Here is an 18,537-nt window from a genome sequence, read left to right as displayed (position 1 = left end):
CCAAGCTATGGCAAATGCTATTGGACGCGTGTTTCTAGAAATGATTCATAGGATTTCTAGAAACAAAGAAGAAGCCAGCGCCAAACACAGGTGTCGTACCACCGAAATCAGTAAAAGAAGAACACCAATGCAACTGAATGTCAGAAAAAATGGAAGTTACCTCTCAAAAGCAACCTCTCACCACGGTTGGCTGGATTTAAATCACAAACAATAATTATGGCGCAGCTCTGATGCCACATAATAATAACTAAACTAAGGAGGCCTAATTGAGGGACTACTAGCAGGTTCCAATTGCAAAAAAAAGTAAAAAAAAATGAGTATAGCTTTAACCAAATGATTGACAACTCAAAATGCAACTTAGCCATAAATTACACTACTTGTTTTGATTAAATCTGTTTGAAACTTCGAAACTGTGAGACAATTTTAAACAACATCATGTAAAACTAGCTTCCCAGGGTGTTGTAAAAACATATTCTAAATCAGCTAATTAATCAAAAAATTGAGTACTACAGGCTGCAGACTAACAACTACATAAATCTATCTAGATGGAGTACGGCAACTACAAATTCTAATGGAATAATTTAGGAACAACCGTGACAAACATTGACGAAGAAGAAAGGCGATGCTGTGAAGCTACTGGTCACCGGCCGCGTGCCTGATGAAGAAAAACGGTTAGAGCGCGCAGTGAACGAGATCGAGTTTTTCATCCGCCGTGCGTCGTTCCAGTCTTGCGTTCCAGTCTTGCTGCAGAGAGAGACGGCAGAGGAAAGAGGAATAGCGCGCAGGTATACAGAGGGGAGGTTGATCCTACCTATCCCGCCGCCAATGTCCGGGCGTCGCCGCTGTTGTAGGTCCAACCACTCGCCACGATCCCTGGCTGAAACGGCTTGCCACCGGACTAAAGCAGCTCGCCGCCAGCATTAATCCCTACTTGAAGCGGCTCGCCAACTACCGCAATGCGGAGCAAGCGCTCGCCAGCTGCACAGCGGTTCCCACAACCGAAGCGCACACACTGGATTTGACGATTGTGGGTTAGCTCCCATCACCCCACGACCATAAAACGTATAGGAACCGTTGATGTAAGAAAAAGGGGGGGATATGGTGGATGCGGCCATGCGGGGGTCTAAATGGGTTCGGCCCATCAGTTGGAACCGGCTCAGTCGATTGACCTGGTGCAGAATTACTTATTTTGCACCCATTCTTCTGATCCTCCGCACTCTCCATAACCCAACAAGCTAAAGGGCATCGTGGCATAGCCTCCTAAGCAGTAGAGAACCCCCAAATCCAGTTGCTGGGCTCTTAGAGCTCCATGGTCGAACTTGATGATTTAGAGAACCTCGAGAGAAACCCCTGCACCAGGAGCCCTCTCTCATCTCTCTTAAGTATCTGGCAAAGTAGTCACCCATGTCCTCTAGCTCCTCCTCCGCGCAAGCGTTCGACGCCATCAGGTCATACTCAGCTCACCCACGCATGTACAGCGTGTCCTCCAGGATGTCACCGTGACGATGTCACAATCGATGCCTATGACCTCTGCCATAGAGCGTCGTGACCGCACCAAGCCTCATGAGCTCGCCCACTCGATTCAGTCACCTTCAATATGCACTAGAGCCTAGATGTCATCGCGGACACGAAGCTCTGAGACACTCGATTGCTTCTTCACCATGGACACCAGCCTGGTGCTCCGAGCCTATATAAGGCCACCCTTATCTCCCTAACTATCCACACAAACTGCAACCCTCTCAATCGACCACTAGAACCAACCAGTTCCTCCTAGGGAGCTCTCCATTTGGTGATCACTGAAAGGTGTCTATTTCCAGTGAGAGCTCGAGGTAGAGGCCACCCCTAGCTCTCTCTTGTTCCTCTGGCTTTCCCTAAGCCCGTTGGTCCTCACTGTGCTCTCTGTTCATGTCCAATGCTATCACTTCCTTCTACCTTTTGCATTACTTTCTCATAATTCTTTACACTATCTTGTTCTCATACTTTCCTACAATCCTACTTCTAATTTTAGATGGGAGACTACACCAACATCACTCAAGCTCGCATTGATTCCTATGATGAGATTTTCACCAAACAACTAACTCTTGTAGCGAACTATGTCGTATTGTAGAGGAAGGGGTTGTCCAATGGAAGATGGGAAATTGAGACTAACATCCATGGACCTGCCATAGCGCCATACACGAAGGACATCAACTACGCAAAAAAAAATACCCTGACACTTACCGTGGAGACTTTCCTCTTGAGTCAGTCTTTTGCAACTTCAAGAAATGCGATTCTGGAGGAAATCCCGTGAGAACCCGCGGGAATAGATCTTGCATGCCCTTGTGCCACATCTAGCCCTAGGACATGTAGTACCACTTTGTAGACGTTAGAGACATGCTTAGGATGGAGATTGATGAGAATGAACGAGCAACATACCTGATAAACCAGTTCAATGGGGAGATCTTGATTTGCATAATGTCATTGAGATCTCGGAGGATACGCAACTCGCACAAATCGATAAGAGAAATGCGCAAATTGCAGCACTAAGCACCACCACCACCCAGGCGCCCCGAAGTAGGACAACTACCATCACCACCGTATTCTGATGATGATGAGGAGGAGGGAGATTGGGGATGATTCTGATCTTTGATGATAAGGACCGCATGCATGGAGTTTACTACTTCACTAATTGAGAAGAAGACGCCTTCAAGGACCTGGACTCGCCGGTGATGAACATGTGTGTCAAGGGAAGAAGCGTTGGTTTGGATATGCCCGCAAGTACTTTAAGTGCTTCATGACACGCTAGGACTTGCCCACAATTATCGTTCATGTTAGGAAATTTTAGTTTAATTTAAATTTGAAACAACAACAAAAATTGTGAAACGGAGAGAGTAGTTAATACATCTGATTTAAATTAAATCATGGAATTTTCGGACAAGAGGCTTACCAGAGCCCGGAGGGGATAGTAAAACACGGTTAAAATCAGTAATCCTGGTAAATCGGTCGTTAACCAAATCCTTGGTTGCCATGGCCTGAGTGCGCGCAATAGGAATATGAGTTACCGGCAGGGTGTTGTTGTGAATTCCCTTGGTGTGTGGCTCCCAATCAGTTGTTGAAATATGGATGGGGTGCCTGAAATAGCAACTTCTAATTAATTTAACTCTAGATTTTTTTTGCGAAAGAATTTAACTCTAGATAACAACACAAAAGCGGTACAGCATAACAGACATAAATAATTCCATCTTTGTAACCTTTTATATGACAATGAATTAAATGAAAACTTATTTGAATATTTTAGTTTCTTCTGGAATTCTTAGCATATTGAAAAAAACATGGTGTCCATGATTTCATGAACCTTGTAATCACACAAACGCATGGGGATTGCCTTTTCTACAGCTGCAGGTCAGATGAGGACATGAGATCGTATCATAAGCTTCAAACAAATTACCACATGAGGTCCAAATGTCCTGCTAGATGTGGTCTGCTGCGCTCGAGGTAGTGGCTGCTGGCACAGCGATTGATAATTGTTGTAGCTACGTATGTTGGGGGCAGAGGCCAACAGTTCATACACAGGATTGCAGGGTCCAGTCAACTTGTTGAAACATTGTGGTTGTGGCTGCAGTGGCACATGCTAATTAATGTTGTTGTATGCTGATTAAAAATGACATGCTCGTAAGCTTCAAAAAAAAAAATACCACATGAATTCCATATGCCCTGCTAGGTGCCGTCTGCTGCTCCGGCAGTAGTGGCTGCTGCCACAGCGATTGAAAGTTGTCTTAGCTACGTAAGTCAGGGGCAGGGGCCAGCGGTGCATACACATGGTTGGAGGGTCCAGTCGATTTGTTGAAACTTTGTGGCAGCGGCTGCAGTGTGGCATAGTCTAATTAATTTTGATGTATGATGATTAAAAAAAGATACATGGAACAGGGCATATGAAATACAGCATACCGAATTGTTTTGAGGGGACATGATAAGTGCCCACCGTAGCTGGGGTCCTCCCACCTATTGAAGCATAGTTATGGAGGCTGAAAATGATGCATCAAAATTAATCTTGGTCTATGACATATATGAAACAAGACATATTGGATTCAACATACCATATTGTTTTGATCAGGACGGGCATGTGAGCTAAGAGCATTCTGTACGGTACTCTGAGCTCCATCTTGCTTCAATAGCCTGAGGAACAGCAAAACCGAGGAAGAGCTCCAATATGAGCAAAAATAATTAGCGACAGCTTTCAGAATATTCAATGGTTTGCCCTTCAAAACAACATAATTTCACAGATTTTCAAAGAACAGAGTTCTCGTAACAGAGTAAGAAACATGCCTTGGACGTTTGTTCTCAGATTTGTAAGAATCAGGCTCAATGACACAGATCTATGGACACAAGGAATGAAACTTTAGCTGGTAGAATTCTTCGAAATATGAAAAGCAGCACAAGATTGAAAATACTTACAGCTGTATTATTTGGCTCATTTGAATTGCTGAGACTTTAATGCCTACAAAGACAGATAAACAGGGGTTCAGTACTGCTCAAGCTATTTTATTTTTGAGGGCTCAGATGATTGCAAAATAGCACACAGCTTGTAAATATCTGCACGCCCATGCACAGAAGTACAAAACCATTTGAACTGTTTGATAAGCATAAGTACAGCATTAATTTTTATCTGAACTAAGTTCACAAAAATCTAGCTGCCCAGCAAAATTAGGATTGGATTCTACGGTGTAAGTATGAACCATCATAGGGTAGACCCTTATGCTTCTTGTATGTATTGCAAAATAAACAATTTATACAAGATTAAGATATAGCCATAAAGACAAGGTAAGAAAAAAACAGATATCCCTATTTCTCACAGCAGAAACCACAAAGTGTCATATGTAGCTTTAAACACCCTAACAAAGATGTGCGCGGCGTGGAGCGTACAAGGGTCTAAGCAGCAACGAGATAACTTGCCAACCGCATTGCACATAGCCACTGAAAGGGACAAAAGCATGTTGATAACAAGAAAAGGTGAGCCACAGTTACCTGGAGTCTTTTTCAGGGTTCACCAATTCATAGGCAAGGAATCGTTGACGCCAAGGATAATATCTTCCAAAAGGGAGCGCCTCAGGTGCTTCCACTTTCAGTGTCTTCTCCGCAAGGTCAACAGCAACTGCACATCCATACGGATCAACCAGTTTCCTGGATGACTTGAGGTAAAGGACGTCATTGCCATCTGTGCTCAGGATGGGGAAAGCCGAGTACATGCTTCTCAATGTCAATCTCCCAGCTGCGGATTCATTCCTTTGTAACCTCGATAGCACGAGTCATCGACCAAGATGTCATCAGCATCAACAATGCTTCCCTTTGAGCCAACGGTCGGACCCAAGCTCCCTGGTCCATGTCATGGCACTCCAACCGTTCGGCGAGCGCAGCGTCTTGAGCTTGCGGTCCACGTGTTTGCGGCTGTACAGCTTGATCATGTCAGTCGTAGAGCACATCCTTGTTCCTGGAGTCGGACGGCTTTTCAGGAGGAACATTTACAATCTCTGCTACAGTCACACGGCGTTCCACCTCAACAAACTTGATCAGACCATTGATGCAGGCGACATCCCGATAACCCATGACGCTCCTTCCCGGGAAGGACTGCTTCGGGACTTCTTCCCTGTTTCCAGGCAGTGATGTGAAGCCGGTAATCCTTCGAGGTCACCGCGTAACAAGCGCAACGAGGAGATATTGTTCCCCGTTGTCGCCGCCGCGGGGCACGATTCTGAAGGCGCTGACTCCACGCAGCAGCCTAGCATAAAGCGGGACGCTTTCGACAGACGGGTACTTGGGGTCGCCCTTGTAGATGAAGCACTCGTACTCGTAGTCGCCGGGCGCAAACATGGTGCGCAGAAGAACGAATCGGCCCTCCGCGCCGACCACGTCCACGTGTGGCTGAACTTCAGAGTCGTCGGCGTCCTCGGAGTCGGAGTCGGAGATGGGTGGGGGCTTGGAGCAGTGGAACGTGAAGAAGGAGACCGCCGGTGGGTCGGCGATCCAGAAGGTGACCTCCACGGTATGGTTGGCGCTCGATTTGTCTGTGGCCGTGGTGTCATTCCTGCCGCTGACGCCGACGTACGCCTCCTGGGCGAGGTGAATCGACGCCGGCCAAGGGGAAGGCGCCGCCGGTGAAATTGGCCGCCGAGGCCGTCGATCCGGACGCCATCCAAGTTTTGGATTTCGGCAGTGTGTTGGGGATTGATGAAGGCGGTCGAGGATACTAGGGTTTACCTTTCCGCGAGCAGTTTGTACCGAAACGAACGAAACCAACCGACGCGACCGAATCAAACCACGCAACCATACCTAGCCAACGGGCTGTGCTTTTAATGGGTCGGCCCGTAATACGCGATTACAGACCGGCCCATGACATGTCGGGCCTGTGCCTGGGCCGCGACATTGAGCACGCTTTCACAGACCGTGGAGAACGGTCTTCGCGCCTCCGGCGTACAAACCGTCCGCACATGAACATCTTCTCTAGGAGGCCCCTTACACTCCTAGCTTCCCGAGCGACAACTTGATATCGATGAATAATTTTAAGAAGACGGTTAATCTCCATAGAAGTCAGACGAGAGCTCAGCAACTCAAGGTCATTCCAATGAAAGACGAATGGAGTGCTTAGTTCCGTTTTAGTCGAGGCATTCTAGGATCTTTTTCAAATGGGCTTATGTCGCTTCTTCATTCTTTTCTTCTACAGAGTAAGAAGTTTTTAGTGATGATAACCGGACCGCACGTATATAAAGGAGTCAACCTCGCTCCCTTGAATCTAATCAAAACCAGATGGCCGCGGCGAGGGAATCTGGGATGCGTGCCAGCCCAGTACGGCCCGTTAGGTGGAAGCTTGCAAGGGAACTCGGTCAGCCCATGAAGCACACCAGCAAATTGAAAACTATACGGCTTAAATCAAGGAACGGAGGGAGTAATATTCAGACTAGCAAATCCCTAGTCATGTATTAAGATCTCGGTCAGCTAAAAAAATGTATTAAGATCTCGGACCTGGTTAAAGGTTTTTTTTATAAGCCTTGTTAAAAAATTTCGGGCCCCTCGTGCCTAACGGGCTGACCCAACTACCTTCCATGTCGTGCTTAGGCCTGAGGGCGAGGCACGTGGGCAGGCATGGCACGACCTGTCAGTTAACGAGCATTTTATGTCGAGTCGTGTCAGGCACGTGAAGCACTGTGTTGGGATTGTGCCATACCGACCGGCTGGCGCGTAACCGCGCGCGACCGAACCAAAGGCCAAGGGAGCTTTGGCACCCTAGAGGTCTCGCAAAACACAACGATCGATCATATCCCTCCGTCCGATTTACAAAGGAGGAGGGTGTCCTATAGTTTCGTTAGCCGAACGTGCGAGCCACATCCAACACAACGCGCGTACTACAGATCGGGGCTTGCATGTATCTGTGGCCATCCGAACCTGCCAATCTATGATGACTTCGTCGATCTCAAAACCTGCCAAATCAATTTTTAGACTTAGTTTTTTAGAGGTGCTCATACGATAGGTCGTGCATAGGGTACGTTTATAGGAGCAAGTCATATATGTAACCGTCTCCGTTAACTATGTGTTTGGGAGAAAAAAAGCTCTTCAGCTTGTTGCGCCATGGGGCCCGATGTTATTGGGTGATATAGTAGCCCATCAGAGCCCATCCGAACCCTAAAAGCTGATAACAAAGAGAGAGTGGCTAAACTTCACGGGCCTTGAATAGTTAGCCCATCAGAGCCCAGCTGCCCTAAGAGAGAGAGAGAGACCGAGAGTAGGCCAGTGGGGAAGGCGGCGGCGCGACTCCGAGAGAAGAGGCGCCATGGCATCATCATCCAAATCGCTCGTGCCGGTCGCCGTCGCATTCTCCGATTCGACCGCGCCCCGCTCGGATTCTGCGGAGGTACGTGACCCCTCTCGCGACTGATTTGCAAACCTAGCCCAATATACGGGCAATGCAAGCTCTATAAACTGAATGCATCGGCAAATCCATCGCGACCCTACTAATTCCAGATCTCCCCGGTTGCACTAGCAGGCACCTCAAGATCAATCCTTTTAGACGAACTCGACCTCGATGATGGATCACAAAATCAACACGGAGGAGCGGATTGGGGAAGGAGGGATGTCTAAGCGGCGGCAGGTGCAGGAAGACTACTGCCGCCTCCACCCCGGCAAGATGTTGCGGCCTGTGCAGCAGAAGCAGAAATTTCTGTATCTGGTGGTAGATGACTGGAAGTGGGGCTTCACCATTCGCAAGATCGATGCCGACGACAACCTGGAAACCAGCACCGACCTGGATCTGGAGCCGAGCGTCCTCCGGCTAAGGGCACCTGTGCGGGGCCATGGCATGGACTTCACCGCCCTGGGCACCAACATCTTTATCGCCGCCAGAAAACACACTGGAACCTTCGTCTACGATACAGAGACGGGGGGCGTGGCCATCGGCCCGAGCCTCTCGGATTCCATGCTGCCCGGCGTTCACATCTTCCTGGCCACTCCCAACATGCAGCTGTACGCGATGAAGAATAACATCCTGGAACGGGAGCATTCCTTCGAGGTGATGTCCACGGTTGGCGGCCCTAATCCGCCGTACATGTCCACTCCAACCATGGACTGGTCCTGGAAAAGCGTCCCCTCGCCGCTGCCGTTCGCCGACAATGAGAGGGTCACCGCCTATGCCTTGCACCCGGATGGAAGCACCATCTTCTTGACAGCCGGCAGCAGGAGCAAATTTCGTACTTTCTCCTTTGACGCCACACAGTCTGAGTGGAGGTGCCATGGGGAATGGGTGCTGCCTTTCGAAGGCCAAGCCTACTTCGACGGCGAGCTGGATGCATGGGTTGGGCTTCACAAGGATGGCTACATTTGCTCCTGCCAAGTCCCGTCCTGCAGCAGCAGCAGCACAAGTACCACGCAGCCGGATTGGAGGATGGTCAAGGAGAAGATGTTCCGCAACGACCGGCGAAGCACTGCCACCCTCACGTACATGGGCGACACCAAGTTTTGCATTGTGGAATCTGCACTACGTGAGGGTCTGGAGCTTGAGGACGCCCGTGGCGTCCGTGATGGATTCAATCTCCATATCACCATTTTCGGCCTCAAGTATAATCGTGAGGGAGAGCTGCAAACCACCATCGACCGCACCACTAAATCCTATCAAGTGTCTAAGCATTTGTCATTTTCTCCTGTAGCATTCTGGATGTAGTTAGGAACCAGTTGTTTGGCCTGCCTGTCTGGAATACATAGTATGTATGTCTGAGTACTCTGGAATTCTGGGTGTAAGTTATGAGTTATGGTCATCAAAAGTTTGCTTCTCCTGGTAATGCTTTCTTTTAAATACACTCAACTATTGTTTCTGTGTAGCAATTCTAGAATATGCATAGATGCCTGTGAGTTATAACAACTAAAAAGGGCTGTCATGTGCTTCTACTCCTCGCAGTATATCATGCTAAATTCAAATATATTCACAACATAGAAAATTAAACTATTTCTGTCACTGCACACTAGGAAAATATGTTGCCAAATGTTAGAACCATAGATTGCACAATTTCTCCAGATTAACAGTTTGCTTGTTCTAGTAGAAGTTAAAACTATAGTGGCTGTTCTTGGTTGTTGGCTGAAGAATAGGTAAGTAGGTTGTTGAAGCAAAGGTTCGTAGTCGTTTTAAGGATCTTGCTTTGTGGTAAGTTAATTTTATTGTAGAAAATATAAATCATGAAGAGAGTCGTTACATAGAAGCTGGGTCAGTCTTCATCCCTTAGGACACATATATTGTTTGTACATGTAACAAGGCCGAAACCACCACTCTTTCTTAATAGAATTCTTCAGCTGGGTTTTCTCTATTGGTTCCCTTAAAATCTCACACAAGCTACTTTTTATAATCTGATTGTTTGTGGTGTTCTTTTAGGAACTGTTTTTAGAATATATTTGTTGTTGTTTGTGATGCTTTCAGGGGAGAGCTTGTGCCCTAATCTGTCCTTCTGATCACGGCTCGAGTATATTGGGTCCTGTTTCACTGTTTGTAACATATACCATCTGAAGGAATGTGTCCATTGTCCCCTTTTTACCTACTAGTTCTGCTGTAAACTGGAGAAATGTAGTGCTATTTTAATCACGGAGGCAATGTTACATTTGCCTCTAGATCGGTATCTTTTTCTTTTCTTTTGTGTTTTGCTTCTCCCAAATATAAATCCCTCTCATCTGCAGTCCATTTAACTTCATGGTGTCAGTATAGTTTTAATCAAATACTAGTTTACTTGAACTATTTTTGGTACTTGTTTCTTCTGCTGCCATTTAAACTGCAGCTGATGCTTATTCCGCTGAGCTGATGTCTGCTGACTTGTGGAGTCTGAATAATTTCTTTATTTTTTACGAAGAAAATATAACATCATTAAGAAAGTCAAATGTTCTTCAGCACTATGTTCCTCGCAATGTCACCGCCCGTTCCAGCACGCCGCTAAGGGAGATAGAAGCATCACCAAGGGTGTATTGTTTCAGTGACCAGCAAAGTTTCAAACCCATACTCTATATAGTTTGTTAGTAAAAATTAATGATAAATTCAAAATGTATCGGTGTGTAGTCCGCACCTGCTCAACCACACTTTTCTCTTGTCAGGAGCCCGGCACCGACGCCCAGGATACATTCCCTTATAGCTATAGTGCATAAGCAAAAAAATACCACCATTAAAAATAGTGAGAAAATTGCAGAAACCAGCAACTCTTGGGGTTATTGTTGCAAAGGCCAGTGGCTTAAATTTTTCTTTGCACAAACCACTCACTCTAGGGGTAGTTAGTTGCAAGGAGCTCTAATTAACAGATTATGCAATTAAACAACATGCTTGTTGGTACCCAGATTTTTCACATCTTTAGATACAATAACCATCAGAAAAAGGAAAAAATTATATCAATACATCTTGATTGTGTAACAAAACTGGAGCAATATAGCTTCATATATGATAGTGATATATCACAAATATAAATTACTTAAAAAAAAATTGCATCTAATTGATACGCGATGCAACCAAATCTATGTGTCCGATGACACACACGTCTATTAGAGGCACTGCCTGGAGGCGGTTCTAAGGGCATCTCCAAAAGAGCGACGCAAACGGAACGCTCAACGACCGTTTGCGTCCGGCCAGATTGAAAATGACCGGACCGTCCATAGCAACGCAAACCTGGCCTAAATATGTGTCTCGCATGCGTCGCGGCGGACGCTGCGGACGCGCAAAGTGTCCGCTCGCGTCTGACGGACGGTTTGTCGGGCCCGCCTGCCAGCGACCCTGGCTCGATGCGTCTTCTCGGGCGCGCCAACGACTGGCGCCGCTGCGTCGTTTTGGTAGTCTGTGCCACGTTAATGAAGACGCCTCGCGTGGTGCACGGTCGTCGCCTACGTCTGCGCACGAAGTAATGGCGATGCCACGCATGCCGCGGCCGTCACCCGCCTCCAGCCTATATAAACAGGGGCGCGCGCATCTCATTTCCTCCTACACTAGGCTCATGGTAGTACACTCCGTCGACCTAGGAGGGGTGCAGTCGCGACTATGATGTCTTTGGAACCCCGTAAACTGCCGGGCACCTTGAGGTGTTAATGCGGGGCGTATATCTAGTCGATGTGCGTGCACATGCGGTCGATGTGTGTGCACATGAGGAAAAAGTGGAAAGCGAAAAACTGTAATTCAGTCTCCCGAAAACGTTAAGAGCATCTCTGCCGAACGGCTTCGGCCTCCTCCCAGCGCCAGTGTGCTCGCGCCTTGATACGTCTCCAACGTATCCATAATTTCTGTTGTTCCATGCTTGTTTTATGACAATACTTACATGTTTTGCTTGCACTTTATGATGATTTCATGCATTTTCCGGAACTAACCTATTAACAAGATGCCACAGTGCAGCTTCCTGTTTTCTCGCTGTTTTTGGTTCCGTAAAGGCTGTTCGGGCAATATTCTCGGAATTCGACGAAACGAAGACCAAACCTCCTATTTTTCCCGGAAGGCTCCAGAACACCGAAGAAGAGTCGGAGAGGGCCGAGGGCCACCACACCATAGGGCGGCGCGGCCTGGCCCGGGCCCGCGCCGGCCTGTGGTGTGGCGCCCCGTGTGCCCCCTGCGCCGCCTCTTCGCCTATAAAATCCCTTTCGACCTAAAAACACCGTAACTCTTGACGAAACTCCGTAAAGACTCCGGGGCGCCGCCACCATCGCGAAACTCCACCCGGGGACAGCAGTCTCGTCCGCGCACCTGCCGGGACGGGGAAGTGCCCCGGAAGCCATCTCCATCAACGCCACCGCCTCCATCATGCTCCGTGAGTAGTTCCCCCATGGACTACGGGTTCTAGCCGTAGCTAGTTGGTATTCTCTCCCCCATGTACTTCAATACAATGATCTCATGAGCTGCCTTACATGATTGAGATTCATCTGATGTAATCGGTGTTGTGTTTGTCGGGATCCGATGGATTGTTACATTATGATTGTCTATCTACAAAGTTTATGAAGTTATTGTTGCTGCAATCTTGTTGTGTTTAATGCTTGTCACTAGGGCCCGAGTGGCATGATCTTAGATTTGAGCTCTATACTTATTGCTTAGATTGTATCTACAAGTTGTATGCACATGTCACTCGTCCGGAACCAAAGGCCCCGAAGTGACGTAAATCGGGACAACCGGAGGGATGGCGGTGATGTGAGGGACACATGTTTTCACGGAGTGTTAATGCTTTGCTCCGGTACTCTATTAAAAGGAGTACCTTAATATCCAGTAGTTTCCCTTGAGGCCCGGCTGCCACCGGCTGGTAGGACAAAAGATGTTGTGCAAGTTTCTCATTGCGAGCACGTACGACTATTATTGGAAAACATGCCTACATGATTAATGATCTTAATATTCTGTCTTAATGCTATTTCAATCCTATCAATTGCCCGACTGTAATTTGTTCACCCAACACTTGTTATTGGAGAGTTACCACTAGTGTAGATAGCTGGGAACCCCGGTCCATCTTTCATCATCATATACTTGTTCTACATGTCAATCTGTTTTTCGGTGCCATTGCTCTCATATCACTATTACTGCTCAGCGTATTACTTGTTACTATTGCTCTCATACCATTGCTACTTTCACATCACCCCTGTTGCTAGTGCTTTTCCAGTGCAGCTGAATTGACAACTCGAGTTGTTAAGGCTTATAAGTATTCTTTACCTCCCCTTGTGTCGAATCAATAAATTTGGGTTTTACTTCCCTCGAAGACTGTTGCGATCCCCTATACTTGTGGGTCATCAAGACTATTTTACGGCACCGTTGCCTAGGGAGGCATAGCTCTACTCATAAGTTCACCTGGGAGTACACTCTACCTCTCTCGCTGTTTTTGTTTTACTTTATTTTGTTTTGCTTAGTTTACTTTTGTCTAGTTTATTTGTGCTTAGTTTATTTCTGTCTAGTATTAGTTTGCTTAGTTTACTTTTGTCTAGTTTATTTCAGTTTTGTTTTACTTTTCCTATATATCCAAAAATCCATAAAAATTTGAAAAACCAAAAAATTAAAAACTGCTATTATGGGAGAACCTACAACCTACTTGGAGCTTATAGAATGTTATAATTGTTATAGAGAATCAAGAACTGGTAAAATAATGAGTGCTATGATAGAAAAATTGAATACAATTGCTAAAATCTTGCTTAAATGCCATGATATAAACTGTTGCTCTCAACAGGATACTAAACATCTTAAATTTCAATGTGGCTTTAGTGAGGAATTTTTAATTAAGAACTATAATCGGAATTGCTATATTCATTATGGGTTCGAAGAGGTAGAACAATTTGTCTTATTTATGGGAGCCTCCGAGATAGAATCCTTCATGGTTGAGAATTATGAAACTTGTGTTGTTTGTAAGGGCCTTAAAGATTATGTCTCTACTATCCTTAATTCTTGCATAGAATGCTACGAGTAGGAATCCTTATATCCTTGATTATAAAGAGAGACACATTAATGCACAAGAATGCACTCACAATTTGCGAGAACCGATGGAAGAAGAAATTGATGAACCTGAAAGCTCATTGGATGAAAAGAGGAGGAGATTGATGAACCTGAATGCTCATTGGATGAAAAAGAAGAGGAGAGTGATGAACAAAAGGAGGAAGAATGGATTAGCTACCCATGTCAACCTTCTAATGAGAGTAACTCTTTATCTCTTACACTATTTGATTGTCCTCCATGCTTACCGGAAGAGGTTGAATGTTATGTTCATGTGGATTCTCTTGAAGTATTGCCTATGAGTAAAACTTGTGAAAATAATTATGCTACTATTATTTATGATAATCCATGCTACTTTGATAAATCTTATGATAATGCTTTGTTTGTGTCTGATGTCGAAATGCATGGTACTAAAGAATTTTGTTTGGCAAATGTCTATGATAAAGCTCTAGATGATGGTCCTATGTTACTTGATAATATTAATTGTACTACTAATGAAAATGGGATTGGAGAGTTTTTGACCTATTCTATGAGTCCCATATCTATTGAGATTGATCAACTACCTTGTTATATTATTAATAAAAGTAAGTTTGAAAGTTTTAATTCCACTATTCTTGAACTTGATAAAAATTATGTGTTTGGAAATCATGAAAAGTATGCTGCATGTGATAGCTATATTGTTGAGGTTGTTCATGAAGCTACTGAAAATTATTATGAGAGAGGAAAATATGGTAGTAGAAATTTTCATGGTGCTAAAACACCTCTCTATATGCTTAAAATTTTGAAGTTACTCTTGTTTTATCTTCTTATGCTTGTCACTTTGTTCTTCATGAATTTATTTGTGTACAAGATTCCTTTCCATAGGAAGCATGTGAGACTTAAATGTGTTTTGAATTTGCTTTTCGATGCTCTCTTTTGCTTCAAACATTATTTCTTGCGAGCGCATCATTAAAAGCTACTGAGCCCATCTTAATGGCTATAAAGAAAGAACTTCTTGGGAGATAACCCATGTGTTATTTTGCTACAGTATTTTGTTTTATATTTGTGTCTTGGAAGTTGTTTACTACTGTAGCAACCTCTCCTTATCTTAGTTTTGTGTTTTGTTGTGCCAAGTGAAGCCTCTAATCGAAGGTTGATACTAGATTTGGATTACTGCGCAGAAACAGATTTCTTTGCTGTCACGAATCTGGGTCTAATTCTCTGTAGGTAACTCAGAAAATTATGCCAATTTACGTGAGTGATCCTCGAGATATGTACGCAACTTTCATTAGTTTTGAGTTTTCTGATTTGAGCAACGGAAGTATTTTATTAAAATTCGTCTTTACTTGGCTGTTCGTTTTGGCAGATTCTGTCTCTGTTTTTGCATTGTCTCTTGTGGACTTTAAGCGAGGTTTTCTAGACGTAGAGGGCTGTAGCTAATGTTTTATTGAGTTCTTGCAATGTGCCACTACAGGACCAAGGTGGATTCAAATTTTTTTAGTACTAACCCCTCTAATGAAGTTTGTGAGAAGTTTGGTGTGAAGGAAGTTTTCAAGGGTCAAGAGAGGAGGATGATATATGATCGAGAAGAGTGAAAAGTCTAAGCTTGGGGATGCCCCCGTGGTTCATCCATGCATATTTCAAGAAGACTCAAGCGTCTAAGCTTGGGGATGCCCAAGGCATCCCTTCTTCATCAACTTATCAGGTTCCTCCCCTGAAACTATATTTTTATTCGGTCACATCATATGTGCTTTACTTGGAGCGTCTGTGTGCTTTTATTTTTGTTTATGTTTGAATAAATTCGGATCCTAGCAATCCTTGTGTGGGAGAGAGACACGCTCCGCTTTTTCATATGAACACTCGTGTTCTTCGTTTTACTTTTAATGTTCAATGATAAAAGTTGGAAGCTATTGCACTTATTTATATTTGGTTGAAAACGAGAAAATGCCTCATCATGTCTTGGATAATTTGACACTTGGCAATTGTTTTGAGCTCTCAAGTAGATCATGATTAAGTTTTTTCATGTAGTTTAAGCCTATTAGTGGAGAACTACTGTAGAGCTTGTTGAAATTGGTTTGCATAATTGGTCTCTCTTAAGGTCTAGATATTTTCTAGTAAAAGTGTTTGAGCAACAAGGAAGACAGTGTAGAGTATTGTAATGCTTGCAATATGTTCTTATGTAAGTTTTGATGTACCGGTTCATACTTGTGTTTGCTTCAAATAGCCTTGCTAGCCTAAGCCTTGTATCGAGAGGGATTACTTCTCATGCATCCAAAATACTTGAGCCAACCACTATGCCATTTGTGTCCACCATACCTACCTACTATGTGGTATTTCCTGCCATTCCAAAGTAAATTGCTTGAGTGCTACCTTTAAACAATTCAAAATTTATTACCTCTGATTTGTGTCAATGTTTTATAGCTCATGAGGAAGTATGTGGTGTTTATCTTTCAATCTTGTTGGGCAACTTTCACCAATGGACTAGTGGCTTCATCCGCTTATCCAATAATTTTGCAAAAAGAGATGGCAATGGGATTCCCAGTCCCAAATTAATTAACCAAACTAGACACTCCTCCATGGTATGTGATTGTTGGACGGCACCCGAGGATTCGGTTAGCCATGGCTTGTGTAAGCAAAGGTTGGGAGGAGTGTCATCATAATAAAACTAAAATAAAAAGGTACTCCTTCATGGTATGAGATTGTTGGCGAGCACCGAGGATTCGGTTAGCCATGGTTTGTGAAAGAAAGGTTGGAAGGAGTGCCACCCAAAAATAAAAATAATTCATGGGAGCCGCTCTTGAAGGTTTGTCTAGCAAGGAGGTTAGAGTGCCCACTACCATTCGTTGACAACAACAAACACCTCTCAAAACTTTACTTTTATGCTCTCTTTATGTTTTCAAAACCAAAGCTCTAGCACAAATATAGCAATCGATGCTTTCCTCTTTGAAGGGCCATTCTTTTACTTTATGTTGAGTCAAGTTTACCTACTTCCTTCCACCTTAGAAGCAAACACTTGTGTCAACTGTGCATTGATTCTTACATACTTGCATATTTGCATTCATCATATTACTTTGTGTTGACAATTATCCATGAGATATGCATGTTACAAGTTGAAAGCAACCGCTGAAACTTATATCTTCCTTTGTGTTGCTTCGATGCCTTTACTTTGAACTTATTGCTTTATGAGTTAACTCTTGTGCAAGACTTTTGATACTTGTCTTGAAAGTACTCTTCATGAAAAGTTTTGCTATATGTTATCTACTTGTTAGCAACTATAGATCACTGCCTTGAGTCACTTCATTCATTTCATATGCTTTGTAATAGTATGATCAAGGTTATGTAAGTAGCATGTCACTACGAAATTATTCTTTTTATCGTTTACTCGCTCGGGACGAGCGAGAACTAAGCTTGGGGATGCTTGATACGTCTCCAACGTATCCATAATTTCGTTGTTCCATGCTTGTTTTATGACAATACTTACATGTTTTGCTTGCACTTTATGATGATTTCATGCATTTTCCGGAACTAACCTATTAACAAGATGCCACATCGCCGGTTCTGTTTTACTGCTGTTTTTGGTTCCGAGAAGGCTCGTTCGGGCAATATTCTCGGAATTCGACGAAACGAAGACCAAACCTCCTATTTTTCCCGGAAGGCTCCGAACACCGAAGAAGAGTCGGAGAGGGGCCGGAGGGCCACCACACCATAGGGCGGCGCGGCCTGGCACTGGGCCGCGCCGGCTGTGGTGTGGCGCCCTCGAGTGCCCCCTGCGCCGCCTCTTCGCCTATAAAATCCCTTTCGACCTAAAAACACCGTAACTCTTGACGAAACTCCGAGAAAGACTCCAGGGCGCCGCCACCATCGCGAAACTCCAATTCGGGGGACGAAGTCTACGTCACGGCACCTGCCGGGACGGGGAAGTGCCCCGGAAGCCATCTCCATCAACGCCACCGCCTCCATCATGCTCCGTGAGTAGTTCCCCCATGGACTACGAGGTTCTAGGCTGTAGCTAGTTGGTATTCTCTCCCCCATGTACTTCAATACAATGATCTCATGAGCTGCCTTACATGATTGAGATTCATCGATGTAATCGGTGTTGTGTTTGTCGGGATCCGATGGATTGTTACATTATGATTGTCTATCTACAAAGTTTATGAAGTTATTGTTGCTTGCAATCTTGTTGTGTTTAATGCTTGTCACTAGGGCCCGAGTGGCATGATCTTAGATTTGAGCTCTATACTTATTGCTTAGATTGTATCTACAAGTTGTATGCACATGTCCTCTGTCCGGAACCAAAGGCCCGAAGTGGCAGAAATCGGGACAACCGGAGGGGATGGCGGTGATGTGAGGGACACATGTTTTCACGGAGTGTTAATGCTTTGCTCGGTACTCTATTAAAAGGAGTACCTTAATATCCGATAGTTTCCCTTGAGGCCCGGCTGCCATTGTGGTAGGACAAAAGATGTTGTGCAAGTTTCTCATTGCGAGCACGTACGACTATTATTGGAAAACATGCCTACATGATTAATGATCTTGATATTACTGTCTTAATGCTATTTCAATCCTATCAATTGCCCGACTGTAATTTGTTCACCCAACACTTGTTATTGGAGAGTTGCCACTAGTGT

At 44.8% G+C, this 18,537-nt stretch overlaps 1 protein-coding gene and 2 long non-coding RNA genes across 3 annotated transcripts; 1 reads left to right on the top strand and 2 right to left on the bottom strand.

Annotated features, from left to right (window-relative positions):
* Positions 1-3,471: 3,471 nt before the first annotated feature.
* Positions 3,472-3,995, bottom strand: LOC124707990. Its single transcript, XR_007005032.1, has 3 exons — positions 3,928-3,995; positions 3,675-3,842; positions 3,472-3,595 (listed from the first exon to the last, which is right to left on the bottom strand). It is a non-coding gene; the product is annotated as an uncharacterized LOC124707990 (long non-coding RNA).
* A 317-nt stretch (positions 3,996-4,312) lies between these two features.
* LOC124707599 lies at positions 4,313-5,734 on the bottom strand. Its single transcript, XR_007004932.1, has 3 exons — positions 5,553-5,734; positions 4,435-4,477; positions 4,313-4,355 (listed from the first exon to the last, which is right to left on the bottom strand). It is a non-coding gene; the product is annotated as an uncharacterized LOC124707599 (long non-coding RNA).
* A 2,035-nt stretch (positions 5,735-7,769) lies between these two features.
* LOC124708581 lies at positions 7,770-9,299 on the top strand. The gene is made up of 2 exons (XM_047240261.1): positions 7,770-7,882; positions 8,015-9,299. Exon 2 carries the CDS (start codon positions 8,054-8,056, stop codon positions 9,182-9,184), a length of 1,131 nt encoding a protein of 376 aa, XP_047096217.1. The 5' UTR covers positions 7,770-7,882; positions 8,015-8,053; the 3' UTR covers positions 9,185-9,299.
* The last annotated feature ends 9,238 nt before the right edge of the window (positions 9,300-18,537 follow it).

Source organism: Lolium rigidum, chromosome 4 (genome assembly GCF_022539505.1).
Source record: "Lolium rigidum isolate FL_2022 chromosome 4, APGP_CSIRO_Lrig_0.1, whole genome shotgun sequence".
NCBI classification, from domain to species: Eukaryota; Viridiplantae; Streptophyta; class Magnoliopsida; order Poales; family Poaceae; genus Lolium; species Lolium rigidum.
Note: the sequence above shows the minus strand (reverse complement) of the source record. Positions and strands in the feature narration are given on the sequence as shown.